Here is a 26,721-nt window from a genome sequence, read left to right on the forward strand (position 1 = left end):
AGTCTGCAGATGCCTTCAGTTTAGGATGAGAAATGAATTGATGGGTTTTCCATATGTTGATGTAGAAGTAGCGGTGCTGAGGGAGGAGGTGCTGACGAGGGAGGAGGTGCTGACGAGGTGAAACTCCGCTGCCACAGCGGGTGCCGCTGGTTTTGGTTGTAGGTGACAGGGTTGCTCTCTTATTAACTGATGATATTTTAAGCTAAAGCAACATAGAAATGCCTGATGATATAGATTTTTTTTTTCTTTTTCAACCTGAGACAGATATTTATGAATACACTGAGCAGTTTAGAAATTGTTGTGCACATGCCCAGGGAGAATGTATAAAATATTTCTTGTCTCCTGGTGTGGTAGCACACTCAAATAATCCTAGCAGTTTGGGAGGCTGGGGCAGGAGGATCACAAGTTCAAGGCCAGCCTCAGCAACTTAATGAGACCCCCATCTCAAAAAATAAAAAGGGCTGGGGATGTGGCTCACTGGTAGAGCACCCCTGGGTTCAATTCCCAGTGCCAAACAACAACAACAACAACAAAGAATGCTTATTGCAGTTTGTTTATAATAGCAAAATGGGGTAAGCAACGCCAATGCCATTAAGAGTGGATTGTGGGTCCCCCACAGGGGGACATGCTGGGCATCAGTAATGAGGGCCCCAGAGCTGTGTGCAGAGAGCGAAGGATGTGAGGTCACAGGCCCTCGTGATGATGCCAGTGCAGACCAGGTGTATGTAGAGCAAGGATGCAGTTGTGCTGGGCACCAGCAGCGCAGCATCCAGTGACCCTGGTGGTGTAGAGGAGGGAGGAAGCGGGAGGGGATGCGGGGTCTTGAGCTGTGTCCTTATTTCTTTACCTGGCACGAGGACATGCAGGTGTCCTCCAGAGGTTTTTTTTTTTTTTTTTTGTCCTCTCTTTGGCTGAAGTAGTTTTCACCAAAGACCTATGTCCTGTTATGACTTTTGGGTTTCAGGATTTTTTTTTTTCCTTCTTGAAGCAACATTTAAAAATGTTTTATTTAAGCCAGGGGCAGTAATTAAAACGCCTGTAACCAGTGACTTAGGAGGCTGTGGGGCAGGAGAATGTTAAGTTCAAGGCTGATCTTGGCAATTTATCAAGAGCTGTGTCTCGAAATTAAAACTAAACATAAAAATTATGAGCTGGGATATAGCTAAGTGCTTAAGCCCCCCGAGTTCTGTCCCCAGTACCACCACCACACACACACACACACACACACACACAGGCTTATTAAAACTCAAGCCCTACACACTACACATAGGATGTAGAATACATTTTCAGGTTTATGTGGCTTATTAGGTGAGTCTGTGAGTATAAAATTTGATGGTAAAGCAAAGCCTGTGATTAGAAGTCAGGATCCTGTTGGCCTATCGTGGGTGGGAGTCAGGGCTGGGAAGTGGGCGAGGGGCTTCTGGGGCGTTACTTCTGCCCTCTGGGTGCTGGTCATCGGTGGTGCATTCAGTTTATGCCAGTCACCACCCATATGCTCAGAATATGGGACACCTTTCTCTGCTTTAAATTGTATGTTAATAAGAAAGTTGAAGAAGTATGCATTTCACTAAACATGGAAAAGTACAATGTGCTCATTTAAAAGTTGGAACCTTGATGACTGTTGGGACTGGGAGCAGCAGGGGGTTTTGGAGGGTGGAGAGTGTGGAGAAGGGAGGGACCTTCACAGACAGACCGAGTGGCCTTGCCACGTTTCCTTTCATTTCCTTTGGCCTCACTTTGGGCGCCGACCAGGGCTTGCAGTCACGCAGTGCAGTCAGCCCCCAGGTCCGTGGCTTCTGCACCTGGGTTCAGCCAGTTCATTCAGGTCCACTGGTTGTGGGCTGAAGATATATAGGAAAAAAATTGGCCGCATAGGCCTTCTTTCCTGTCATTGTTCCTTAAGCAGTGGAACACCTATTCACAAGGCGTTCTGTTAAGGGTTGTGAATGCCCGAGGGATGATTCAAGGTTCTGGGAGGGTGTGCAGGTTCTGTGCAGGTACTCTGCCCTCTTGCATGAAGGACTTAGCACCTGCGGGTTAGGGTGTCTGGGGGGGGGTCTGGAGCCAGCCCCAGGGATGCTGGGGACAACTGTCGATGCAGCTTTATGCATTGCTTTTTCCAGTGGATGTTTTCGTGTGTCCTCAGTGTTAGGCACTTTGCAAGTGCTCATGTTTGGGGAGTTCACACCTCTTCCCTTGGTAGGCGAGCACCACGGTGCGTGTGACCAACTCCAACGCCAATGCCGCAGGCCCGCTCATTGTTGCCGGCTATAATGTATCTGGCTCTGTTCGGAGTGACGGGGAGCCCATGAAAGGGGTGAAGTTTCTTCTCTTTTCTTCCTTCGTCACCAAAGAGGTAAGCACAGGAAAGCAAAGAACAAGAGCTGGTGTGCGTGTGGCGGGCGGGGACACGGCAGCTGGGGTCTGCTGGTGGAGATGCTGCTTCAGGTTATTTGAGAACAGTTTCACAAGAAATTGGCTGTGTGCACCGGGAGGTGTGGAGTTCAGTGGAAAATGCACAGGCTTTGACATCAGACGGACCTGGGTTTGCTAACGCCTCTTACCAGCCATGGGTCCTTGGGCTGTCGCCTGGCCTTGCTGAGACTTTCCTTATCTGGAGGGCAGAGACCCATTTTTGGGAAGGACAGCTATGTCCCTTTCCCAAGAACACCATGGCAACTTTCATCTTGTGACTTTGAGTGTGGAGATTTTGTTTCTTTTATCTATATGAATGTGCCCTAGATTTCAGGGGAAAAAAATACATCTATGTAGAGATGAAACTTATGCAGTTGTCCTCTCCTGGGTGTGGCTCCTGGGTGTGACTGGAGCATGTAAACAGTAAAAGAAGTCTCTCCCCTGGCACAGGACGTCCTGGGCTGCAACGTCTCCCCAGTGCCCGGGTTCCAGCCCCAGGACGAGAGCCTGGTGTACTTGTGCCACACGGTCTCCAAGGAAGACGGCTCCTTCTCCTTCTACTCCTTGCCGAGTGGGGGCTACACTGTGGTGAGTGGGGCGGCTTTCTGCTCTGTTTTGTCGGGGAGGCCAACAGTCCCTGTCGGTGTCCAGGGAGCAAGTGGTGGCCTGGTGCCCCACAGGTGCTGTTCAGCAGTGCAGGTCACACATTCCTAGCCCGAAACTCCAAAGTCTGAAGTACTCTAAAATCCAAAACTTTTTTTGGGTCGGAGGGTGGGTACCAGGGATTGAACTCGGGAACACTCAGCCACTTAGCCACATCCCAGCCCTATTTTGTATTTTATTTAGAGATGGGGTCTCACTGAGTTGCTTAGCACCTCACTGAGTTGCTGAGGCTGGCTTTGATCTCTCCATCTTACTATCGCAGCCTCCCAAGCTGCTAGGATTATAGGCATGTGCCACCACGCCTGGCCCCAAAATCCACAACTTTTTAAATTTTTTTAAAAATATTTTTTAGTTGTAGTGGACACAATACCTTTATTTTACTTATCTATTTATACGCGGTGCTGAGGATTGAACCCAGGGCCTCACACGTGCTAGGCGAGCACTCTATTGCTGAGCCACGACCTCAGCCCCCCCAAAACCCACAACTTTTTGAGCACTGACTTGATGCTACAAGTGGAAAATTCTATACCCCAAAGCTTTGTTGCATGCACAAAATTATTAAAAAGTATTATATATAAGTTGCCTCATATGTTCTTTATGTGGTGTAGGTTAAACATAAAGGTAAAGGCATTTCCTGTTTAGACTTGGGTCCCACCCCCAATTTATCTCGTTATGTATGTGCAAATATTACAGCATCTGAAAAATTCTGCAGTGTGAAACAGGCATTTTGGATGAGGGAGCCTCAAGCTGTGCTCATGGTGGGACACGGGCCCCTCAGTGGCAGCTGCAGTAGAGAAACAGGGTTGCCTCTTAAATACAGCAACAGTATCGTTAAGGATCTTGGCATGTCTTGCCCCTGGTCATCTGTGGGCCGCTGGATCGGTGGCTGGTATTGACGGAGGATTGTGTGACTCTTCCTGCAGGTCCCCTTCTATAGAGGGGAGAGGATCACCTTTGACGTCGCACCTTCCAGGCTGGACTTCACAGTGGAGCACGACAGCCTGAAGATTGAGGTGAGACTTCCCTGTGCTCCGGGGGACAGGGGCTGGAGTTCCATCCCTGGGCACAGGTGTTGCAAATATGTTTAAAAAATCCCTCCCCGTCTTGCATGAGATCTTGGTCCTCGAGGATTGAACTCCTCGCTAGAGCTGCTTCACTCAGGGAAATTTCTTGAAGGCCAGTGCTGGGAGGACTATGGCAGTGACCAAAACAGGCCCAAATTCCTGACCCATGGAACTCCCCCTTGGATGATGGAAAGAGTCAGTTCAGGCGTAGATGAGAAAGTTAGAAAATGGACCAGAGGGTGACACATGAATATAAAGCAAGAATATGGTGAGACAGTGCAGGGTGGACATGAGGGTGCACCTTATGTAGGGTGTTCTCTGAAGTTTCTTACGGTGAAGGTGACACTTGGGCATCAACTTGAAGGGGACAAATGTGAGAACTGCACTTTTATATGAGGGGAGACTGTTGAAGGCTGAGGGAACAAGTGCAAAGGTCCTGAGGCAGGAACATGCCTGAGGACTTGGGGCACCTGAGGAGGCCGGTGTGGCTGCAGGGGTAGTGAAGGCCGAGGAAGAGAAGAGGGGTCAGATTGTGCAGGTCCTGGGGGCCCATGTGGCCTGTTACTCTGGAGCTTCAGGAGCACCTGAGGGTTCAGAACAGAGGACGTGCGATTTCCTGGCTGCTATGTTGGGAAAGGTCCGCTGGGCGCAGGTGGAAACTGGGCTCCTCCAGGGGCAGTGCAGTGGCTGGGTGCGACGAGCAGAGCTTAGGCCCTAGTGGTGGCCGTAGACCGTGTGCTAGGTGGCCCAGTCAGCTCCCTGCGGCCCTAAAGTAGACGGTGATTGTGGTTTTCATCGTATTTATGTTGTCTTTAATTACAGAAATGGAAAATAGTTACTGTGGAAAATTTGCTAGATAGAGCAAATCCCCAAAGCCGGTAGTAGTCTTTCCTAATGGACCACCCAGGGCTAGAGTTATTGAAAAGATGATGTTTTGGGGCTGGGGATGTGGCTCAAGTGGTAGCGCGCTCGCCTGGCATGCATGCGGCCTGGGTTCGATCCTCAGCACCACATACCAACAAGGATGTTGTGTCCACCAAGAACTAAAAAATAAATATTAAAAATTCTCAAAAAAAAAAAAAAAAGAAAAGATGATGTTGTAGCCGTTTTCTCCTACTGTTACGTCTGGAAGTGCCGCGTGCAAGGGCTCGGCTTGCGGAGCTCCCTCTGGGGTCACATGCACCTGGGAGCTGCCTCTGCTGTTTAAGATTCAGTGACACTTCTCTTCTGCCGGCTGCTGGGGGAGGAGTGGGGGGAGCCTCTGCTCACTTCAGAGGGCTTGCGGGGAGGGATGGGCAAGTGGGGGCACATTCCCAGGTGGTGCTCAAATGCAGTCTCGGCAGTGGGTGCCATTTCAAGGAAGCCTGCAGGTTCTGCGTGCTCAGCCCATTCGTGTCTTGCTCCTTGCTGTCTTCCTGACGTTGCTTTAGTGCCCGGCACACAGTAGGTGCCAATAAGTAGAACATCTGTTGGGTGTGGGTAGAAGTCAGTGGGTGGGCAGGCAGATGGGGGGACCGTGGTTTTGGAAGGGTTGAGAAGGGCTGTGCGCATGGAAAGGAAGTTGCCTGTCAAACGCTGTGCCCGTGTGCGTGTGAGGGTGGGCTTGTTCACTCAGGGGTCATTTTTTGGTGCTTACTGTGAACCAGGGGACCAAGACAGGTAAGGTCCCTGTCCTCAGGGAGCTCATAGTCTCGTGGGCAGGAGGCAAGCTCTGAGAAGTCGAGCCAGGGTGTCTCAGGTATTGCTAAGCCTGATGACAGTGAGTCGGGTCAGTAGTGGTGAAGCTGAGGAGCCAGGATCAGGGTGGCTGGGCTTCGTGGCTCCAGAGTGTGCCCAGGGGTGTTCACAGCGGGCCAAGCACAGCCGCGGTCGGACAGGGCACGGGGTCCCGAGTGGTGAGTGTGCCCGGGGCTGGCAGGTGGCTCAGGCCTGTGCACCAGCTGTGGGAGTCAGGAGGGGCTCTGGAACCTTGCAGAGAGGAGCTGCAGCACAGGTTGATGCTGGAGGGCTGGGGGGGTGGGGCTCCAGGGTGATGCTGGGATCTGCTCCTGGGAGCCTGGAGGAAGGGAAGGGGGGTTGGGAAGGGGAGGCAGTGAGTGGCGTCAAAATTGGAAAGTGGATCTGTGGGTATCTTCATTCAACTGTTGGACACCCATCAACGTGGACATCAGTGTGCCAGGGAGCCTGGCCAGAAGGCGCTGGGAGAGGCCTCGGGAGCGGTGGGCGGAGGCTGGGCAGGGCGCGGCTTTGTGGCACAGGTTCCTGAGCACCGTGCTGCGTTCTTCTTTTCCAGCCCATGTTCCACGTCATGGGATTCTCCGTCACCGGGAGGGTCCTAAATGGACCCGAAGGGGAAGGTGTCCCAGACGCAGTGGTCACTCTGAACAACCAGATCAAAGGTGAGCAACCGCGTGGCCCTGGGCCCGCGTGACGGGAGAGAGGGAAGGAGCCAGCCCTGAGGCCTGCGTGATGGCAGGCGGCTCCGTCCCAGCTCTTGGGCGTGTGCTGACGGTGTTCCTGCTTCACAGTCAGGACGAAGGCCGACGGCTCCTTCCGCCTGGAGAACATCACGACGGGCACCTACACCATCCACGCCCACAAGGAGCACCTCTACTTCCAGACTCTCACCATCAAGATCGCCCCCAACACGCCGCAGCTGGCCGACATCGTCGCCACCAGGTGAGCTGCTCTCAGTGGCTGGCAGGGACTCCTTGGGCCCTCTGTGTGTTCGTGCCAGGGGTCCTCAGGGTTCCAGGGGTCTGTCAGAGTAGGGCGCGTCCTCCACGTCTGCCTGCACACCTGTCCTGTGGGGCCTTCTCGCCAAAGCCTTGAGGACTCTGGAGGGCGGCCTAGTTGGTGGCTGAGGGGTTTGTTGGGAGGTGTCCTGGGTCGCTGCATGGTTCTTCCCCCTGCGTAGGGCGTGATCCTGTGCCCAGGGGGGATCTGCTGTGCTTGGATTCGTGTCTTTGATCATCTGAAGCAGGATGGCACCAGACCCCGGCCTTGCAGTCAGACCTGGGGTGCTTGTGACCCTGCATGGAGCCTGCAGGATGGGGAAGCGCCAGCCTTCTTTTGACAGGGAGGGGCTCTGGGTCTGTGGCTTAGAAGGAGAGGTGCAGGGGCTGATGGGGCGGGGATGGCCTGAGCAGAGGCCTGCAGTCTCAAGGGGGCAGGTCCGGGCCGGAGCGCAAAGTGCCGAGCAGGTGAAGGGAGGGGAGCAGGCTGGAGGGCAGATCTCAGGTCCGTCTACCCCAGCGGACGACAGGGGCTGACTCCGGGCTGAGGGCAGGAACGGTGTTGAGTCGAGGAAGCAATGTTTGATTTTTGCTTTCGTAGGCATGTCATTCTGTTTCACTGCCAATGACAGACTGGGTGACCTGCACCACAGAACAGTGTGAGGTGGAGGGCCCTGGCCTGTGATGGCCCTGCTGGCCGAGTCCTGAGCCAGTGCAGGAGACAGGGTGCTGGAGGCCAGAACAGCTGACCAGGGAAGTCAGGGTGGGGAACATAGTCAGGGTCCCAGCATGAAAGGCAGGGGCTGTGGGTGCCGTGCTGTGCACAGGGAGAAGCCAGCGAGCCTTGAGGGTCCGGGTTGGCCACCTGGGTCTGGAGGACTGCTAGGTGGCGCTCCCTAGCTGATGCTGGGTTGATAGAAAACCCTGAGGGTCGGGCCGCAGGCAGCAGCCAGAGCCTGAGCTTGATGGGAGCAGGCAGAGCCAGGACACAGTGGACCAGGGTGGCAGGCGCTGGGTGGGCAGGGAGCGGGAGTCAGGTAGGAGGAAGTGCCCGTCAGCAAGGCCAGGGAGTGGAGCCCTAGAAATCATGGTCACTGGCTTGGTCACTGAGGAGGCCGCTGTGACCGTTTTCTAGACAGGTAGAGGCCAAGGTCAGGGAGTCGATTTAGGGGTGATTGGGAGATGAAGAAGCAGATCTCTGTCTGATAATACTCCCTGGGTTTAGGCCCCCCCAACCCCCCATGGACATTTCTAGCAGCCCCTCTGCTAGATACTAGGTATGTGACAAGGAACAAAGTGGCGTGAAGACGGGGCATTGGCCTCCCTGGGGTGGAAGGCTGAAGGCAGACCTGTGGTGATGGTCACTTGTGACAGGTGTCATACGGCAGGAGACCAGGTGCTCTGAGGAGCCCAGGAGGATGGGAGCCCCGGAAGGTTCTGGGTTCCTGAGAACTTAGGGGAGACTAAGGTCAGTCCAGGGGGTTCCCAGGCCGGGAGAGCAGGGAAAGGCCAGCTGTGGGGTGGCTGGAGGCCGGGGGCGAGGCAGTGGGCTGTGGGGACGGCTGGCCTCCCCGTGCAGGGGGCCCTTGGAGGGCGGCCCTGGTTGTTAGTTCTTCTTCTTGGCTGCGTGGAGAAGGGCTGCAGAGAAGCCCGGGCCCAGGTGGGGGCTGTGGCAGTCGTCCCAGGAAGCCGTGGTGGTGGTGGGACCTGATGCCAGCAGGGGAGGGCGGGGAGCCCAGACCTCTCACTGGAGCAACGGGGTGAAGCAGGAGATGGGGACACGTGTATGTGTCTTCCTCTTTAGAGTAGAGTATTTGGACAAAAGAAAGAAAAATCCCCTTTTTGACATCTGGGAAGTGCATCGTCTTGTGGGGGTGGGAGGGAGGCACATGGGCCTTTGTAAGCGGTTGGCGCATCTTTGCTGGTGTTTGTTTCTTTTCTTTTCTTTCTTTTTTTAAATTTATTCTTAGTTTATTGAAAAAACAAGCTCTCTTGACTTCTGTCCAAGTGATCATAAGCATAGAGCTATCTCGTTATGTACCAAGATTCCAGCTTTTGCTTGTAAAGTTATTAAACCCTGTTAGCTTATGGGATAGATCAACCTTTAAGGCCTTGCACCAGCTTTTCAGTGTATTTTTTCAAATGCATTTGAGGTGTAGGGAACCGGGGCGTTTCTCTTTAATGGAGGGTATGAGCTAAATACAGAACCTATAGTTGCAATATTTACAATGCAGGGAAGCAGAGAGCGTCACCTGGGACCAGACAAGGTGACATTTCCTTTGGCAGGTAGATAAGACAGTGTCCAGGAGCTGTAGGAATAGTCCCCTCCACGTTCCCTTCCCGTCCCTTCATTCTGAGGTGCTCTTGAGGGCAAGTGAGGACCAGCGTGCATTCCTTGGACTCCATCAGGGATTGGCAGATTTTTTCTGCAAACATCCAGAAAGTAAGCATTTTAGGTTTCCTGGGCCATGTGGTCTCTGATGAAGATCATGCGACAGTCTGGAAATGAATGGGAGTGGCTGTGTTCCACCAACACCTCACCCGTGGGCACTGACGCTGGCATTTCAAGCGACTTTTTTCTGTCATGAAATATTATCCTCCTTTTGATTTTAATTTTTTTCTTTTGTCTTACAACCTCTGAAGAGTGTGGACGCTGGCTTGTGGTCTGTACAGAAACGGCGCTGACCTGCCTTCTCAAGGCCACGGCTCCACCCCTGCAGTGGGGCCAGCTGAGTGGCAGCCGTGCCTCTGCTCACCCGGGGTCTTGCTGCCCTGCCCTCTGCCCTGCCTCCCATGGTCTTGCTTCTGAAGCAGCATGGCCATTCCTGCAGTTAGTGTGCCCTGTGGTTGTTGGAGCCAGTCTTCTTTATTATCTTTCTGTCAAAAGAAACAACTGATTTTTCTCTAAAATGGTAGTACAGGATTCGAACTCACAGCCCCGTGAGTGGAAGAGGCCTGGTGGGCTCTAGCTGTGCCAGGCCCTTCCTCGCCCATCAGCTCGGAACCGAGGGCATCCTCCGGGGATGAAGGTCTTGGCCGGTCCTTTCCAGGAGCGGATGTGTCTTCCGCGTGTCTGTTGAAGGGTGCTCTGGAGCCCTGCGGCTATAGTCCCAAATCCCAGGCGTCACCCTCTGTCAACGGGGTGTTCAGTTGCCGTCGGGCCTGCAGCTCCTGAGGGGTTCTGTGTCCGTCTGTGCAGTCTCTCCGCTTGCTCTCCTCCGTGCCTCGTGTCTAGTCACAAGCAAGGCCTGCGCCTCACCCTGCCTGTTGCGTGGCCTGGCTCAGGCCCTGTGTTCCAGTAGCTCGCAGCTCTTGCTTCTATAAGCGCTGGCCCACGGCCTCAGTCCCAGCCCGTTCCACTGTCCGTGATCCATTTACTTGAAGCATTTTTATTATCTGCAGATTTTCTGAAATTTGCCTCTGCAGCGGGGGTCTGCCAAATGTCACCCAGAACACACAGACGGCCCTGCGTGGTCTGCTCTTCCTTCTGCGGGTTGCTTGTTAAGGTGGAAGCCACCTGGGCTGCGTTCTGTTTGCTCAGAGTAAACTGGTCTGGCACAAGGGCTGGAAGAGGGCTCGTTTTGGGGTTGTTGAGAGTCTCTTCTGCTGTGATTGAGTTCTCAAGCTGGATGAATGGTCTTCTTGCAGGTTTAGTGTCTGTGGGCAGATATCAATCATCCGCTTCCCTGACGCCAGCAAGCAGATGGGTAAATACAAAGTGGTCCTGTCGTCTCAAGACAAGGACAAGTCTTTGGTCACCGTGGAGACGGATGCTCATGGATCATTTTGCTTCAAAGCAAAACCAGGGACCTACAAAGTCCAGGTATGAAGAGTTTTTGTTTTATTTGAAAACAAGAAAAACATGATTTTCAAGAGTTATGAGCTAAAATGGGTTTGAGAAGGAGCATTTCAGGTCCTAACTTCTTATTTCTAAGTCTTTGTTGGCCTGCATGTCATGGTTGGGGGGCAGCAGCACAGCAGGCCTCTGTCTTCCCCAGTTATCACGCTGGTTGGGGGCTGGTGTCAGGCACCAGCCCCTGTGGAACACTGCGAGTCCAGGAGGACCGCAGAACGAGCAGAGCTCCCATGCGCCTGGCTTCTGGGACCTCAGGCTATACGCAGCTTCTCATTTCCTGCCGTGCCCTGAATTGAGGACAGCTGGACGGGAGCCATGTGATTGGTCCCCAGGCAGGCAGAGAAGTGGGGGAGCCCTGGCCTGTGGTCTCACCTCCATGGGGAAGGTCTGAGCATGGCTGGGCCCAGCGAGTGAGTGGCAGGACAACCAGAGGGAGACCTTGTCCCTTGGCCACAGACTTTTGCAGGCAGGCATTGGGCAGGCTGAGTGACCTTGCAGGCCATGGGGCAGGAATCTCCCCAAGACTGTTCGCCAGGGCAGAGCAGGGTCCCTCTGGGAAGGGGCCAGAACAGGCTGGCGTCCAGCAGTTCACTGGCGGAGGTCAGCCTTGGGCGCCCTCTGGGGAGTCACCTTTGTGCCTGCCCCGGGGCTGCTGCAGGCTGGCTTTTACGCTGACTGGAAATGTGTGCCCTTCACACAGATGGGTGTGTCGGCTTATAAAACTGGGCCCGGAAGTGACCGCTGTCCTTCAAAATCTGCTTAGCCTGGGGCCCAGGTGGGTGTTCCAGGAGCCGGAGGCCCAGGGGCCGAGCACCCAGGGCAGCCCAGGTGCCAGTCCTGTCTCTCCGCAGGTGGTGGTTCCCGAGGCGGAGACCAGGGCAGGGCTGATGTTGAAGCCCCACACGCTTCCTCTCACGGTGACCGACAGCCCTGTGATGGATGTGGCCTTTGTGCAGTTTCTGGCCTCCGTGTCTGGGAAGGTCTCTTGTCTGGGTAAGAGGTCAGGTGCAGCAGGAGCAGGGGGTTTGGAAGAAGCCGGCAGGTGGGCGGGGCTGGGCCGCCCTTCCTCGGGTGGTGTGGAGGGGCCCTGCCCTCTGAGCAGGTGTGGGACTGCGTCCTGCACGTGGTTCTTTCTGAATCATTGCCAGGGGAGTCACCAGGAGCATTCCAGAATACTCTGCTTTGGCTCTGGAAGGAAACCCTAGGTTTCTTTTTCTCTCCTGACTAAGGGAGTGGGCAGGTTTCAACGCTGGCTCGTGTCCTCCCGGCTCTGAGATTGTCGGTTTCAGTGTTTTATCTGTAAAATGGTCATACTGCTCCCTGGAGGTCTTCAAGGGGCTTGGGTGTGATCCTATCACATGGCAGTGTGACTTAATGGTGACGAGCTGAGCCTCTGGCACCAGACTCCAGGGTTGGGCCCTGCTGTGTAACCTAGGGCACGTTGCTTAGCCTCCCTGTGCCTCCGCATCCCTCCCCCGAGGTGTGGAGCTAGCCGCACACACCTCCCAGGCGCTGAGGGTCCGTGTGTCAGCCTGGGCTGGCCTTGGGCACAGTGCCCGGACACGGGAGGCCTGTCCATCTTTCCTGCTGGTGACGTTGTGTGAGGCTAGTTCCTGCTGGTATGGACGGCACATCCTGTAGCTGTTCATCCATCACCTCTGATTCTGGCTCCTGTTGGTGCTGCATGACGTCACCTGCATATCATCTTGTCTCCATGGGTGCTCTATATAACGAACGTCACATTCCTTCTTTCCATCTCCCCTGGCTCAGACTGGAGCATGCAGAAATCCATGGGTCCTCTCGGCCCTCATGCCCTTGTCGTGTGCTGCTGATCCATGGCCCTGGGGGACTTCTTGCAATCAGTCGATGCGCAGAGCCCTGAGCCCTGCTGGCGCGCTCGAAGGAGCCTGCCGAGCAGGAGAGAGCAGGAGAGTGTGCTTCCTGTCCCTGACGGCAGTCACGTGAGGCCTCCTGTCTTTCCTCTGCAGATACCTGTGGTGACCTGCTGGTGACCCTGCAGTCCCTGAGCCGCCAGGGTGAGAAGCGGAGCCTGCAGCTCTCCGGCAAGGTCAACTCCATGACTTTCACGTTCGACAACGTGCTCCCTGGAAAATATAAAAGTAATGCTTCCTGCCTTCGTAACTTTCCAAGTCGCGGTTCTCAAGCTGTGTCTCGGCTGTGTTCTCTTGTTGTGAGCTCTTCCTTGCCGGGGACCTCGGCTGCAGGGTGTGGCATTAGGGACCTCGGCTGCAGGGTGTGGCATTAGGCATTGATGCTGGAGTCACGCTCTGTGACTAACTTGTACCTCACCAACACAGCCCACCCACTGTGTGTTTTGGGAGGGTGACCGACTCGTGCCACTTGAGTTCTAGATGCCAGCAGTAAGTAGACATAGTTCGGCTCGTTGTCTACCCTTATACCTTGGCAAATTGTCCCCCACCCACATCTCAGGTATTCTAAGCCCCACTGAGACTCAGTTTCCTCACTGTAGCATGGGCACATTGCAGCCTTGGGGAACATAAGAGCAGTTGAAATAAAGCTGGCAAAGCCCCTTGCAGGGTGCCTGGTCTTCACCAGGTGCTGCCAGTGGTAGTCCCCTCCTCCTGCCCCCTCAGGAAGCCACCTCTTGCCTGTACTTCTGCTTTTTCAAAGATCAGCTTGGAGCTTCAGCTGTGAATAGCTTATAGAGTAGATTTCTTTTTCTGGGAATTATCTTTTTTGTCCCATTGGGGTTGGCAAACTGTGGTTCGAGTCTGCCTGCTGGCATTCATAAAAAAGTTTCCCTAGGACACAGCCACACCCATTGTTCCCAAGCTGGCCGTGCTGCTCATGAGCTGTGGTGGTGGCTGGGTAGTCCAGACCTGCAGAGCTGACACTGAGACGGGTCCCACGTCGTGCACGGAAGCCCATCCATGTGGGAGGCTGAGACAGGAGGATCCCTGGATCCTGGGAATTTGAGGCCAGCTTGGGCAACAGAGTGAGACCCCTTCTCAAAAAAGTTGAAAAGATTTATAGAAAAAGTCTGCTGGTCCCTGAATGTCCTCCTTAAAGCCAGTCTCTGTGGCCCATTTGGAGTTCTTTATTGTCATGTTACTGGCCACTGGTTTCAGTTTTTTCTCTGGTACTGGGGCTGACCCCAGGGCGCTGAACCTCTGAGCAGCATCCCCAGCTCTTCTGTTATGTTTATTTAGGGACAGGTCTCACTGAGTTGCTTAGGGTCTCACTCAATTGCTGAGGCTGGCTTTGAACTCACGATCCTCCCACCTCAGCCTCACACCGAGCCGCTGGGGTTACAGGTGTGCGCCATGGTGCCCGCTGGGTTTCAGTTTTACCTGAGCAGGAGCCTGTTCCGTGTGCTGCTGTCCGTGGGAGTGTTCCTGTGCACACGTGTGAAGCCTGTGCAGGTCCCTGTCCCCCAGGGGGTGCTGGCGGGGCTCTGGCCCACGCTGTCCCCCGTGCTTGCCTTGCAGTCAGCATCATGCATGAGGACTGGTGCTGGAGGAACAAGAGCCTGGAGGTGGAGGTCCTGGAGGAGGACGTGTCGTCCGTGGAGTTCAGGCAGACGGGCTACATGCTGCGCTGCGCCCTGTCCCACGCCATCACTCTGGTATGCGGGGTGGGGGAGGGGCTCCGGGTGGGAGGTGCTGGGCTGCATGACGTGAGAACCACAGTCCAGTGAGCCGGCCCGTGCCCCCTGTCAGGGAAAGCACGATCGGGCAGCACTGACGTCCCTTAGTGGAAAGAGCCCTTATTGGGGATGGCCTTGCCGCCCCCCCACAATCTGACGGACACTTAGGGAGCCTGTTGCTGGGGTGCACGGTGTGCTGAATGCCCTGCTCAGGTCCGGGGAACCTCTTGGTATCTAAGGTTTCCTTGGTGTGCTTAGGCGGGCAGTAGGCTTTCTCCAGTGTTGACTCCAGGGCAGGGCCAGGGCCCAGAGCTGCTCTTCCCCAAGTTCTGCGCTGGCCTGAGGGCAGCCTGCCAAGCGGCTCAGAGGACAAGGAGCGTCTGTGTGGTTCACTCAGAGTTCTACGTATTGATATCCAACAGCGACAGACGTCATTGTCAGGTCTCAGTAGAGAGACTGGGCCAATGGCCGTCAGTGACTTTTTGTGATAGACCCTGGTGTTTGCAGTGCGCGTCTTGCTCCAGCTGCTGCAGACCCCAGCAGATGCTGTGTTGCAGGAGAAGGGCTGATTCACACCCACCGAGGATGGGTGACGGGCAGGCCTTGCCTTTCCCCTGCAGGGGACCCGGGTCCTGTAGGTCAGGCTCCGTGGTGCCTAGTGGCGGCCTGTGGGCCCTAGCTCAGCCCCACTCCCCGCTTTGTGTGTTCTCGGCCCAGCTGCCCTGGCTTCACAGCCCTGCCCTGCTCACTCCCTCCTTGGGCCGCTGTCCCTGCGGGTCCCTGTCTGGAGGGAGCTTCTTCCCAGAGTGCAGGCATCTGTTTCCTTCCCATCGCTGAGGCTGCGTGCAGCCCAGTGTCACCTAGCAGGAGAGGGTGGTCCAGGAGCCCCCCATGCGGTCATTGTGCTTCCTGCTCCCTGTTGATTTTCTTAGCTTTATTGCTTCTCACAGAAACCGCTAATTTATTGTTGACATGCTGGTTTTCTGGTTCCCTAAATTAGAAGGTAAGCCCCCTGAGAACGGGAGCCACACCAGTGCCTCCCAGGGCCCAGCCTGGTGCCTGTCACATAGCAGGTGCTCAATAAATATTAGTTGATTGAATGAAAAGAGCACATTTTTGTTGGAAGATCTTGAAGGTTTTTAATTTTCCTGTGGCACCCAACTGCTCAAATGATTAATGGGCAAAACAGATGACTGGTTCGGAAACAGAAATAGTATTAATCATGGTGGTGTCTCCATCTCCCCGGTAAGTCATCGCACTGGCTCTGGTCCCGCAGGAGTTCTATCAAGATGGAAATGGACCTGAGAACGTGGGGATTTACAACCTCTCCAAAGGAGTCAACCGCTTCTGCCTGTCCAAGCCTGGTAAGTTTGGCAGGATTGACGGGCTGTGGGTTAGAAAAACGGGGAGGCGCTGAGAGTAGCTTTGAAGGCCCTCTCCCCTTAGCCTGGATCCCTGTGCAGCAGGCTGTCGGCTTCAGTCCTGTTCAGTGCTGTCTTGTTTTTCTGTCTCTTCCCTGTAGAGGGCGCCGAGTTGGAAAACGTGCCTGGTCTCAGGTTAGAGTTGGGTAGAGACCACCTTTAGAAATAAACAACGTACCCTTCGCCCGCCAATGACCTTTCCTTATGGTGACCTTTTTAAAGTTGAATCATCTCCCCCTTGCTTAAAATCTTTGGTGGCTTCCTGCTCTCTTAACTCTCTTGATACAGTTTGCATGCCACACAGTCAATTCATTTGGGGGCTGAGGGTGTGGCTCAGTGGCAGAATGGGGCCTAACATGCACGAGGCCCCAGGTTTAATCCCTGGCCCTGGGGGAAAGCCAAGGAAAGAAAAAGTAGTTCTCCCATCCCAGCTGTGTAATATGCCAGGTGTGGGGGTGCACGCCTGCAATCCCAGCTACTGGGGAGGCTGAGGCAGGAGACCTCAAGTTTGAGGCCAGCCTGGACAACTTTGTGAGACTGTCTAAAAATTAAAAAATGAAAAGGGTGGCGTATAGCTCAGGGGCAGAGCACCCCTGAGTTCAACCTCCAGCCCCTTAAAGAAAGAAAGACGCACCATGCAGGGACTGTTAGTGAATTTACCAAGTCGTGCAGTCAGAACTGCAGCCCAGTTTGGGGCGTTTTCCTTGTCCCCAGTAAGGTGGTTGGTTGTCCCCATCCCCAGCCTAGGCAGCCCCTCGTTTCCTCTCCCAGGATCTGCCTTTTCTGGATCTTTCACACGAAGGGTGTCGCAGGCTGCAGGTGCTCTGGTTCTTTTGATTTAACACAGCCTGGTCTCCGCGGCTGGTTCCTTCTCACTGCCTAACAGCGTTCCGTCGTGTGCACGTTCACCGCCTTCTGTGTGGTACACGAGGATTTCTTGGCAATTCTGAGCCACGCTGGCATGAACATTCTTGTACTGGTTTTTGTGCCCATGTCCACATCTCGATCTTGTCGAGACACCTAGGAGCAGAGTTGCTGGATCGCACTGTGCATTCTGTTTAATTTTGGGAGCAGCCACGAGTTGGTGACTGTGGCGGTGGCCCGTGTGCTGGTCGCCCCACGGTGCCCACGTGTTCCTGTGTCTCCATGTTCCTCCGACGTGTATTACTGTCTTTCGGTTCACAGCTGTCCTGGTGGACAGGAAGCATTTCTTATTGTGGGTTTCAGTTCATTCTCCTGGTGAATAATTCAGCGGCTCTTCTTGGCTCTCAAGGTAGAACACGGAACCCTTAACTTGACCTTGAGCTGCTGGGTCACCTCCCCTGAGTGCCTCTTTCCACTCTAGCCACTCTTTCTATGTGTGTCATTTGGGCTGCCTTTGGCTGTAAGTGACAATTTATACTGCAGTGTGTCAACAACTGGGGTTCATTTGGCTCAGTGAGAAGACCTGGCAGTACGGTTGCTGGCAGGGGTCAGCTCTGGTGGAAGTTGGCGCCGTGTCTTGGTGTCTGTGGGCCACGCCCTGGGACCTGTGGCCACAGCTGCCTCAACCCCCTGTTAGAAGCAGGAAAAGGGCTGTGTGGGGCCGGCCTTTCCCGTGGGAAGCTCTCCTCCGGGAAGCTTCCTTACGTTTCATGCCAGAACTGTCTGCTGGCTGCAAGGGAGGCTGGGAACTCTGCCTCCCTCCAGGTGACCGGGTCTGTTACTGAGGGAGAAGCATGACAGGACAGGTGGCTTCCTGACCGTCAGAGGCAGCGCATAGCACACCAGCCTGAGCTCCCGCCCACCTGCTCTGCACCCCCTGTCGGCCTGGGTTTAGCTGCTTCCCCAGGGGAGGGTGGGCCTCCAGGTCCTGCAGCCTCCCTCTCGCCCTCCTGACTGCACACTCGCTTCTGTTCCTTCAGGCGTGGACCACCATTGGTATATTAGTGGCAGTCCTGTGCCCTGCTCTGCCGACGGTCTGCCCATGTGGGGGACCAGGCCTCTCTGTTCTCCACTGTGTACCGCCCCAGCAGGGAGCCTGGGGGGGCAGGCGCTCAGTCACTGCTTGTTGAATGAAAGAACCAAACGGTGGACAGAGCTGGTCGTCTTTTCTTCCTGGTGACCTCACTGGGCTTTCTGAGTGCCCTGAGGACAGCAGGGGTGGCTTAAACTGATTTCATGTTTCTGTAGGAAGTGTGTTCAAAATATTGGTTAATGATTATTAGGAGGAGCAAATAGTTACACTCTGCTTCTTCCTGGAATGACTGTCCCTCTGGCAAAGGATGAAATGTGCCCCCATCCGAGGGTTCCTCTGCATGGGCTCATAGAGTAGGGGTGTTCCTGACTGCTGGTGGGTTTCTGGGCCTTCCCTATGCCCTGCTCCTTTTTAGGGATATTTGAAGGAGCGTGCTTATCTTTGGGGTCTTTAATAGGATCTGAAGTGGGAGAGTGTTCTCGGCTTCGTTTGCAGCGGAAGTGTGCGTCTGTCCTTCCTGGGCGCGTGTACCTCAGCGTGACCCGTGCAGGTCACTACCGGGAGTTGTTAAGTCATGGACACTGGGAAACCAGAGCCTCTGAGTGGCTGTGTGGTGGGCTGGGTGCTTGGCAGCCAGCCGTGATTGGCAGCAGGAAGGTGCCCGTCTCCTTTGCGCTCCCATGGTTGCGCATCTGGCCTGCTTGGGTTCTGAATTCGAGGCCGGCCTGCGGTTCTCAGGCGTTGGAGCTGCTTGCAGTAATAGACACTGTTCTCTGAAAACGACTTCTGATTTCCTGTCCGCAGGTGTGTACAAGGTGACGCCTCGCTCCTGCCACCGGTTTGAGCAAGCCTTCTACACCTATGACACGTAAGCACAGCCCCGGGCCTGGTGGGCCCTCTGTGGGGCAGAGTGACCCTGAGCGCGGCCTCCTGTAGTTCTGAGAACAAAAGGAAATTTTCTATTTTTTCCTGGAAGAGGCCAAGTTAGGCATTAAGTATCGTCTAGATGAGACACTGGACGCTGCTGTGTGTGGACGGGGAGTCTCCTTCCCGGGAACTCCCTGGACTCCCTTGGGAGGCCATGTTTGTGAAGGCGCCTAAAGGCGAGCTGCGTCCAGGCTTGCCCATGGGTGTCCTCCAGCCCTGGTCTGCCATGTTTGTGCTGCTGGGCGTGGAGCCCCCTGGGAGCTGGAAGGGCGAGGTTTTGGAGCGCAGGGTTCGTCCACTCTTGACGGGCCTGGGTGGCTTCCCAGAGCTGTTGGGTCCCAGGGAAGAACCCCTTGGCACCGTGTGTTTTCGGGTGGGGGAGGCTGCCCGCACGGGTGCTGGTGGCGTTCCTTTGAGCACCAGGTAGCGCTGCTAGTGGACGCTTCCGCTTCTCTGATTTATAGGTCTTCACCCAGCATCTTGACGTTGACAGCCATTCGCCACCATGTCCTTGGAACTATCACCACTGACAAAATGATGGATGTCACCGTGACTATCAAGTAAGACTTGTGTTCCTTGCTGGGCGGAGCGGGAGGTGCTGGGGCCTGGGTTCTCTAATAGACGCGAAGCTGCTCTTGACTTCTTATCTTTGCGTGGACACACAAATGGCCGTCCCTCTCCTGTAGGACAGTCATAAATACCCAGCAGCCGATCCCTTTCTTTTATGATTCAGGAATTAGCTGTGGGTGAGGAGGAGCCTCTGACAGCAGATTCCCCGTCTTACGTTTCTCGTTGAACTTCTTTCTAAGGGAAAAAAATCTCCAGGTCACGTTCGTTGTGTTTCAAGTGTTTTCGCAAATTCAAAAAAATTGCCAGGTTTTCTTCAGATCTTTTCTTGGAGGCTTAGGAAATAGAGATGGCCCCTGATACGAGGCGGTCATGAGGGAGGAGGTGCTGGAAAGGCCGTCCCTCACCGAGGGTCGTGTCCATGTGACTGTCACCTAAGTTGAATTTCTGCAGTGTGACGAGGTTTGGGATACTAATCTTCTCAAGGAACGAGAGCCTGGGCAGCTGACCGTCTTTGTCACATAGGATGGGCAGTGACGCTGCCTTCTGGCCCCCCCTGTGCCAGCCATCACTGCTAACAGTGGGCATCTTCATGGCCTCAGCCCCAGACTTCCTGCCCCCGGGGAGGCCGACTGGGACCTGCAGACTCCAGTGCCATGAGCGCTTTGGGGTGGCCCTGGGGCTGGGGGCACAGGAGGATGGCAGGTGGGGGCCAGGCCGTGTTGGGTCTTGGTCCTCGTCCCATGGACATCGCTGCCCTGTTACAGTGGAGGGTGGCCTTGTTTGAAAGAGGAGCCCTGGCTTCTGAGTGAGGAAACAAAGTGGCCCGAGGGCGGGGCCAGCGGAACAGGGTCCACGTGCAGGCACGAGGGCAGGGGACGGCCAGGGTGAGGTTGAGCGGACGTGACGAGGCCGCGGACTGCAGGGTCATGGAGGGACGAGAGCTGGGGAGCCCGTGGTTTCTGGTGAGGGGACTGAAGGACCAGCCAGGCGGTAGGGAGGGTTGGTGTGTCCCTCATGGCCCAGCGGCCAGCGCTGCCCTGGTGCTGGACTCGCCTGGTTTCCTGCCTGGAGGGTGGAAACAGGTGAGCAGCCCCCTGCCCTGCCCAGCGGGGACTCCCTTCCCCGCCTGCCCTTCCCAGGCCACTTTGGTTCCCTCAGGAGGGGCTTGGTGTTGTGGGCGTGTCCTCAGCTGGACCTGCCTCTGGCCCTTCTGATTACGGGGTTCAGAGCTAGATCGTGGGGGTCACCCCGAGGCCGCCGAGCAGCCTCCCCCCCGCAGGGCCGGCTTCCTGCCTGTTCCTCCTTCCCTCGCACCCCACCGGCACACCCTCACAGAGCCTGGTTTTTTGTGAGATCAGGACATTCCCGCGGTCTGGTCCCACTTGTTGTCACACTCTGGTCCAGTCGTTGTGTCGGGTGCCTGGTCACCACGGCAGCTCTCTGCCTGGCCTCCCTGTTCCAGCTGCTGCGTGGGGCAGCATGTTGTCCCTGCGGTAGCCAGTGACTTCTCAGTGCAGGTCACGCCTCCTCGTCCCAGAGCCCCAGTGGCTTCCCGTCCCACCCAGAGGAAACCCAGGGTGGCTCCCATGGGGCAGTGTGACCTGCCGCCCTCTCCCACTGGCCTGGGGCTTCTGTGGGTCCCCTGCCCCAGCTGCACTGGCCTCCTTGCTGTCCGTGGAACTTCTGAGGGGACTTGTCCTGGGCCTTGGCATCTGCTGTGCTCTCACCTGAGAGCCGTGGGACTCGCACTCTCCCGTCCCTTGGTCCTTTGCTCAACGCCACCTGATCAGAAGGACCGGGCCTGGCCCCCCCGCACCCTGCCCTCCCTTGCTGCTGGCTCTGTCCCTCCTTTGCACACCTGGTGGTCCCTGTCGTTGCTTGCTCCTGTTGGGACGTGGATTCTGCAGGGCTGGGGGACCTGCCTGCTCGCCAGCGCATGCGTTCTCGGTCAGTGTTCTGATGTAGGGGACAGAGGTGTGGAGAGAGCTCCCTGTCCCACGTGGAGACCGACGGCCCTTCACCTGGCAGTGCCAAATCAGGGGTGTCAGTCTAGCCCAGCGTCTGCTCCCCACCTGGAAGTTCAGTTCGGTTTCTTTGAATTTTCTGTGTTTTAAATCCGAGGTGTCACTGTGATTGGGCCGAGGTGCTCAGTTTTCCCTGGGTCCCGGCTGCAGAAGGGCGGGTTCCCACCAGCTGCCCGTCTTGCAGGTCCTCCATCGACAGCGAGCCGGCCCTGGTCTTGGGCCCTCTCAAGTCTGCGCAGGAGCTGCGGAGGGAGCAGCAGCTGGCGGAGATCGAGACCCGCCGGCAGGAGCGGGAGAAGAACGGCAAGGCCGAGGGCGGCGAGGGCAGGGCCCGGCCTCCGGGGCAGGAGCTGGTGGACGAGTTGCAGGGCCCCTTCCACTACGACTTCTCCTACTGGGCCAGGTGAGCGCTCGCGCGCTTCTCCGAAGCGTCCTGGGTCCTGGAGGGACAGAGCCCGACTCCAGTGTCGCCCCGTAGGTCTGGAGAGAAGATCACTGTCACGCCCTCGTCCAAGGAGCTGCTCTTCTATCCCCCTGCCATGGAAGCCCTCGTCAGCGGAGGTACTTTTGCCACTCGCCACCCAGCGCTGTGCCCTGGCCTTCGCTGAGAAGTGGCCTGTGGTGGTGTGGTACCGCTGTGTCCCTGAGCCCCGGGGCCTCCTGGGCACTGGGTGTTCCTGTCTGGTGGGTGGCTGACGGACGGCCTGGGGTGGGTTTGTTCTGCGGTCGTGGCCTCCCTTGACGTTACTGGTTGACGGGGGTTGGGGGTGAAAAGCAAAACCCCCTGTTGCGGAGGTGCAGGGACCGTCTTCCTGCTTTTGGGAACAAGTGACAGCAGTGATTGTGACTGCCGAGTTTCTCTGGCCTCTGGGCTGGCTACGTGGTGGCCATCTGTGGGGGCTGGGAGCCCAGGTCCCTAGGGGAGCCGCCCTGCCCCTTCTGCAGGAGGCTTCTCCCTGTCCCATAGCCCTGCAGGAAGCCGGCAGGGAGTAGTGACACACTGCCGCAAGGGCTGCTCCACAGGCCCTGGCAGCTGGGCGTGGACCTCCTTCGTAGCCAGCGCCTGTCTGAGATCCCTCTTTCGTGGGGCCCCCAACCAAGCAGCTCCCTCCCTCTGCCACTCATTCCCCTCCTGGGCTGCCCCCTCCGTCTAGAGAGCTGCCCGGGGAAGCTGATCGAGATCCACGGGAAGGCGGGCCTCTTCCTGGAGGGCCAGATCCACCCCGAGCTGGAGGGAGTCGAGATTGTCATCAGCGAGAAGGGGGCGAGTTCGCCCCTCATCACCGTCTTCACCGACGACAAAGGAGCCTACAGGTGGGCGCCAGCGAGACGCCCCTGGGAGCCTGAGGGCCCAGAGCTGCCTCAGCATCTCACTTTCTTCTGTCCAGCGTTGGCCCCCTGCACAGTGACCTGGAGTACACCGTGACCTCTCAGAAGGAGGGCTACGTGTTGACCGCGGTGGAAGGGACCATCGGAGACTTCAAGGCCTACGCCCTGGCCGGAGTGAGCTTCGAGGTATCGCCGCCCCGGGTGTGCCACACAACCGACAGTGTGCACAGGAAGTGCCGCCTTGGGCAGTGTCACATGGGGCGGTACCGTGCTGGGCTGTGGGCAGGAGGCAGCCAGGCTGGGTGTCAGCACACGTGAGGTGGTGAGACCCGTGGGAGCCGGAGGGGCTCTCAGGGCTCTGAGGGGACGTGGCCACCCTTCCTGCTAGTCACCCTGGGGGAGAGCAGATCCTGCCCCTATGAGTGGCCACCAACCCTCCTGGGAGGAAAGTTGTCTTTTCGGCTGAGGGCCCTTGACCTCGTGTGCTTCCTCATCCCCAGATCAGGGCCGAGGATGACCAGCCCCTCCCGGGGGTCCTCCTGTCGCTCAGCGGGGGCGTGTTTCGTTCCAACCTCTTGACTCAGGACAACGGCGTCCTCACCTTCTCCAACCTGGTAGGTGTCCTTCTGCAGCTCGTCCTGCTGTCTCCCCAGGAGAGCCGGCCCATGCCTGGCTCAGGTGTTGCTCAACGGTGTGGGGACGGGGCCACGTGGAGTGGCCTGTCTTAGGGGACCACATCTCGCTAGGGAGCTGCTCTTAATGGAGCTTGGTGCTGCTGGTCCCTGGTCCTTCCTCCTCCTTGTTTTCTGGTCACCCACTTGTCACCAGGCTGTGTGGATCACTGCCCTGGCCCTGGCGGCCTCTCTCAGGCGCCCTTTGCTGTACCCCAGGGTCCTGCTGCTCCGCACCGAGTCTTGTTTGGTGGTAGCTTGTCATTGTGTAGGAAGCCCCTTCCTGGGGGAGGGTAGCCCAGGTTTCCTTTGAGATGGATCCGAGGTCCCGGTGGTGGGGACTCAAGAGGAATCTGTTAAGTGGCATCTTCTGCCAGTCACGGGAACGAAATGACTCGTGGGGAGTACAGGCAAGTAGTGTAGCATCTGGAAGGTCCCGGGCCTGCAGCCGTGCCCCCAGCCTTGAGTCCTGCCTCTGCTGCCCACTCACTGCGGCGCATGGAGCCAGTTGCTGGGCCTCTTGGGACCTGCCTTCCTCACAGAGTGCTGGGCTCCTGACCAGAGCCCCGCCGTCAGGGTTGTGCTTGCCCCTGGGCCTCGGCGCCGTTCATGAGGAGAGGTCTCCATCTCTGCCTCCTGCCTGGGAGGCCAGGGCTGCTCGGTATCACGCAGGTGCCCGTAGCCGTGGCCGTGCGCCCTTCCGTGTGGCAGCCGGCGGTGTGTGTTGTCCCTGCAGAGCCCCGGCCAGTACTACTTCAAGCCCATGATGAAGGAGTTCCGCTTTGAGCCGTCCTCGCAGATGATCGAGGTCCAGGAGGGGCAGAACCTGAAGATCACCATCACCGGGTACCGCACGGCCTACAGGTAGTGCCTCCCGCCAGCCCCCAGGCCGGTTGCTCACTCAGGGCTGTGAGCCTGGAGCCTCGCGCCCCACAGCTGGTTTGATCCAGGAGGTTTGGTGACACACTCAGTGTCACCAGAATGAGGAGGAACAGGTGAGCAAGTGCACACCTGCTCAGGGCTCAGCGGTGGTCTGTGACCCCCTCGCCTGCTCTGAGAGGCCCGAGAAAGCATATTGGTTGCTGGGAAATTTAATCTCTTAAGTTTGGACTTGATTAAACGTTCAGAAAGGGAAAGGCTTGAGTTACTTGAGTGCACTTCAGATGCCAGTGTGGAGCTCCCCCTTACTAGCCTGTGTCCAGCCACCATGTCCCCCTTCTGGTGCCCACCATTTCCTATTTTTCTGAAGACCAGCTCTAGGTAGACGGACACACACTACGTACAGCCGGACAGGCAGGCGCGTGCAGAGCCACGTGCCGTGTGCTCACACTGTATGTGTGCGTGTTCACACACATGCCCGGGCCCTGGGGGTGAAGATGGTCAGGATGATCGGGCTCAGAAAAATGAACCGAGTTCCCTGAACGCGTGGAGTGCGTTCTCGAGTTGTTTTCCCACCGTCGAGCGCTTCAGTGTTTTAAGTGAAGAGCAGCAGGATCCAGTGAAGCTCAGCCTTTTGTGTCCAATATTCCGGAGCGTCCCTTGGGGTGGACGAGGAGGGAAGTTGATGGCAGTGTGTCCTGGGGCAGGGGTCGCGGGCAGTTCCCCTCGAAGCCTTGTGCCGTGATTGTGGGTGAGCGCAGGAGTCTGCCCGTGACCCTGCGGGTGTTCAGACACGTTGTGTTTTTCCTTGTCACACAGTTGCTATGGCACAGTGACATCTCTGAATGGAGAACCAGAGCAGGGGGTGGCCGTGGAAGCTGTGGGGCAGAAGGACTGCAGCATGTACGGGGAGGACACCGTGACCGACGAGGAGGGCAAGTTCCGGCTGCGTGGCCTGCTGGTGAGCTCTGGGCGCCGTGCCGGGTCCTGGGCCTCCAGACCGCAGGAGGACCGCGGGGAGGCTCTGGGTCCTCCCGGTCCTTGTCTCGACTGGCCGCTTGCTTTTCGTCTGGCCAGCACTGGGTTGGGCTCCGTGGCAGAGTGAGGTCGAGAACCCGGGTTTGGTGGGAGCTTGGCCTGGCATCGAGTGGCCACGGCTGCGTCGGGCTCTCAGACCAGGGGCTTATGGGGCCGGGAGAAAAGTGTGAGTGGCCCAGGATGGCCGGGTGCCCAGTAGGGCACCGTGAGGACTAGGGAGGGCCCAGCCCGTGTGAAGGGGACAGCCCTGACACAGCTCAGCTCCCGCAGCCACGGCTGCAGTGTTTGGTTCCCTGTGAGGCTGGTTTTTGATGTTAGCAGTGAATGAAGGAGACCCACCACTTCCCTTGGGCGCCAGTGAGCCGCTCCTCGTCCTTCCCCTCTGAGCGGCAGCCTGGGCTGGGCGTGCGGCTCGTCCTCCCTGTGCACTTGCTCACCTGTTCCTCCTCACCTGGCAGACAGCCTGTAGGAAGTCCCCCAGGGGCTTCCTGATGGGGCGAGTGTGGGGGGAGAGGGAGGGCGTGAACAGAGCAGAGCCCCCTGGGTGGCAACCAAGCCTCCCGCGCCTCCTCACTTGGGAGTGGCGCCCTGGCCAAGCCGCGCCTCCTGCTCACCTCACCCCTGGTGGCAGAAGAGCTGTGCGGCCTCCTTGTCCTCCCAGCGGGGCCTCCTTGTCCTCCAGCGCGGCCTCCTCCTCTCAGCTGACTCGGCGCTGGGCCGTGGCTCCTCTCCACTGCGGTGGGTTCCACTGTAACGTCCCCGCCTCCTCCCTGAGGGGGTCAGTCATTAGGGTCTTCCTGTATTTCTGGGGTGCTCCCTGGTGGCAGCACACACCTTCCAAGTGCCAGGCCACACGTCCCGAAGGGATGTCCTTTGACCTGTGTCCTTGTGGGTGTCCAGAGGGTGGCGAGCTGGGGGCGCCGAGGGTTTGACCCGGGTAGGAGGAGCACCTGGCCCTTGGTTGATGTGACCTCGGTGCTCAGGGACTCGTCAGGACCTGGGGGAGAAGCTGACGCTAGATGTTGTTGCCAAAGGCCACGTGAGTCCCCAGGACGACTGGCCATGTGGCCAGGAGTGGGCCAGTCCGGGCCGTGTGGCCGCCTGTTGGGACTGGGCAGGCCGGGCGCCACGGTGAGGAGTGGCCTCCCGACAGCCTCCGCAGCAGTGTCTCCTTTTTTCCCACAGTGCCACCAGTCCCCACTGAGCACGGTCTGTTGGTGACCGTGCGCTGCATTGTCCCCTTGGTGGTCTGTCAGTGCTGGTGGGATCGTCTTTGCAGGGTGCACGTGCTCCTTCTAGGATTCAGGCGACATGTGGAACAGAGCAAGACCCCAGGAGGGGGACTGCCCAGAGCCACCCCACAGGGGGTGGCCCTGGCTGCGACGCTGAGAGCGCCATCCTGCACCTCTGTGCTGCGTGCAGAGGTGGGGGCCTGAGTGTAGGTGGCTGGCACCCTGTTGTCCCCTCTCCGTCTAGTTGAGCACTGACGGCTCCTTCTCAGGGTTTCTCCCCGAGGTGCATCCAGGTGCCTGTGACCATGACCC

The 26,721-nt window shown here is 57.0% G+C and overlaps 1 protein-coding gene across 1 annotated transcript in view; it reads left to right on the forward strand.

Annotated features, from left to right (window-relative positions):
- LOC113197065 (BOS complex subunit NOMO3) overlaps positions 1-26,721 on the forward strand; it is a 43,578-nt gene that overhangs the window by 9,673 nt on the left and 7,184 nt on the right. Inside the window, exons 7-25 of the mRNA XM_026409260.2 lie at positions 2,204-2,356; positions 2,866-3,003; positions 4,002-4,091; positions 6,436-6,541; positions 6,671-6,821; positions 10,526-10,700; positions 11,585-11,726; positions 12,722-12,853; positions 14,204-14,340; positions 15,638-15,725; positions 18,544-18,607; positions 19,131-19,226; positions 21,445-21,663; positions 21,739-21,821; positions 22,415-22,574; positions 22,649-22,775; positions 23,090-23,203; positions 23,997-24,124; positions 24,959-25,100. Of these exons, the coding sequence (XP_026265045.1) occupies positions 2,204-2,356; positions 2,866-3,003; positions 4,002-4,091; positions 6,436-6,541; positions 6,671-6,821; positions 10,526-10,700; positions 11,585-11,726; positions 12,722-12,853; positions 14,204-14,340; positions 15,638-15,725; positions 18,544-18,607; positions 19,131-19,226; positions 21,445-21,663; positions 21,739-21,821; positions 22,415-22,574; positions 22,649-22,775; positions 23,090-23,203; positions 23,997-24,124; positions 24,959-25,100 (2,445 nt within the window). The remainder of the gene's footprint in view (positions 1-2,203; positions 2,357-2,865; positions 3,004-4,001; positions 4,092-6,435; positions 6,542-6,670; positions 6,822-10,525; positions 10,701-11,584; positions 11,727-12,721; positions 12,854-14,203; positions 14,341-15,637; positions 15,726-18,543; positions 18,608-19,130; positions 19,227-21,444; positions 21,664-21,738; positions 21,822-22,414; positions 22,575-22,648; positions 22,776-23,089; positions 23,204-23,996; positions 24,125-24,958; positions 25,101-26,721) is intronic.

Source organism: Urocitellus parryii, chromosome 9 (assembly GCF_045843805.1).
Source record: "Urocitellus parryii isolate mUroPar1 chromosome 9, mUroPar1.hap1, whole genome shotgun sequence".
In the NCBI taxonomy this organism is placed as follows: domain Eukaryota; kingdom Metazoa; phylum Chordata; class Mammalia; order Rodentia; family Sciuridae; genus Urocitellus; species Urocitellus parryii.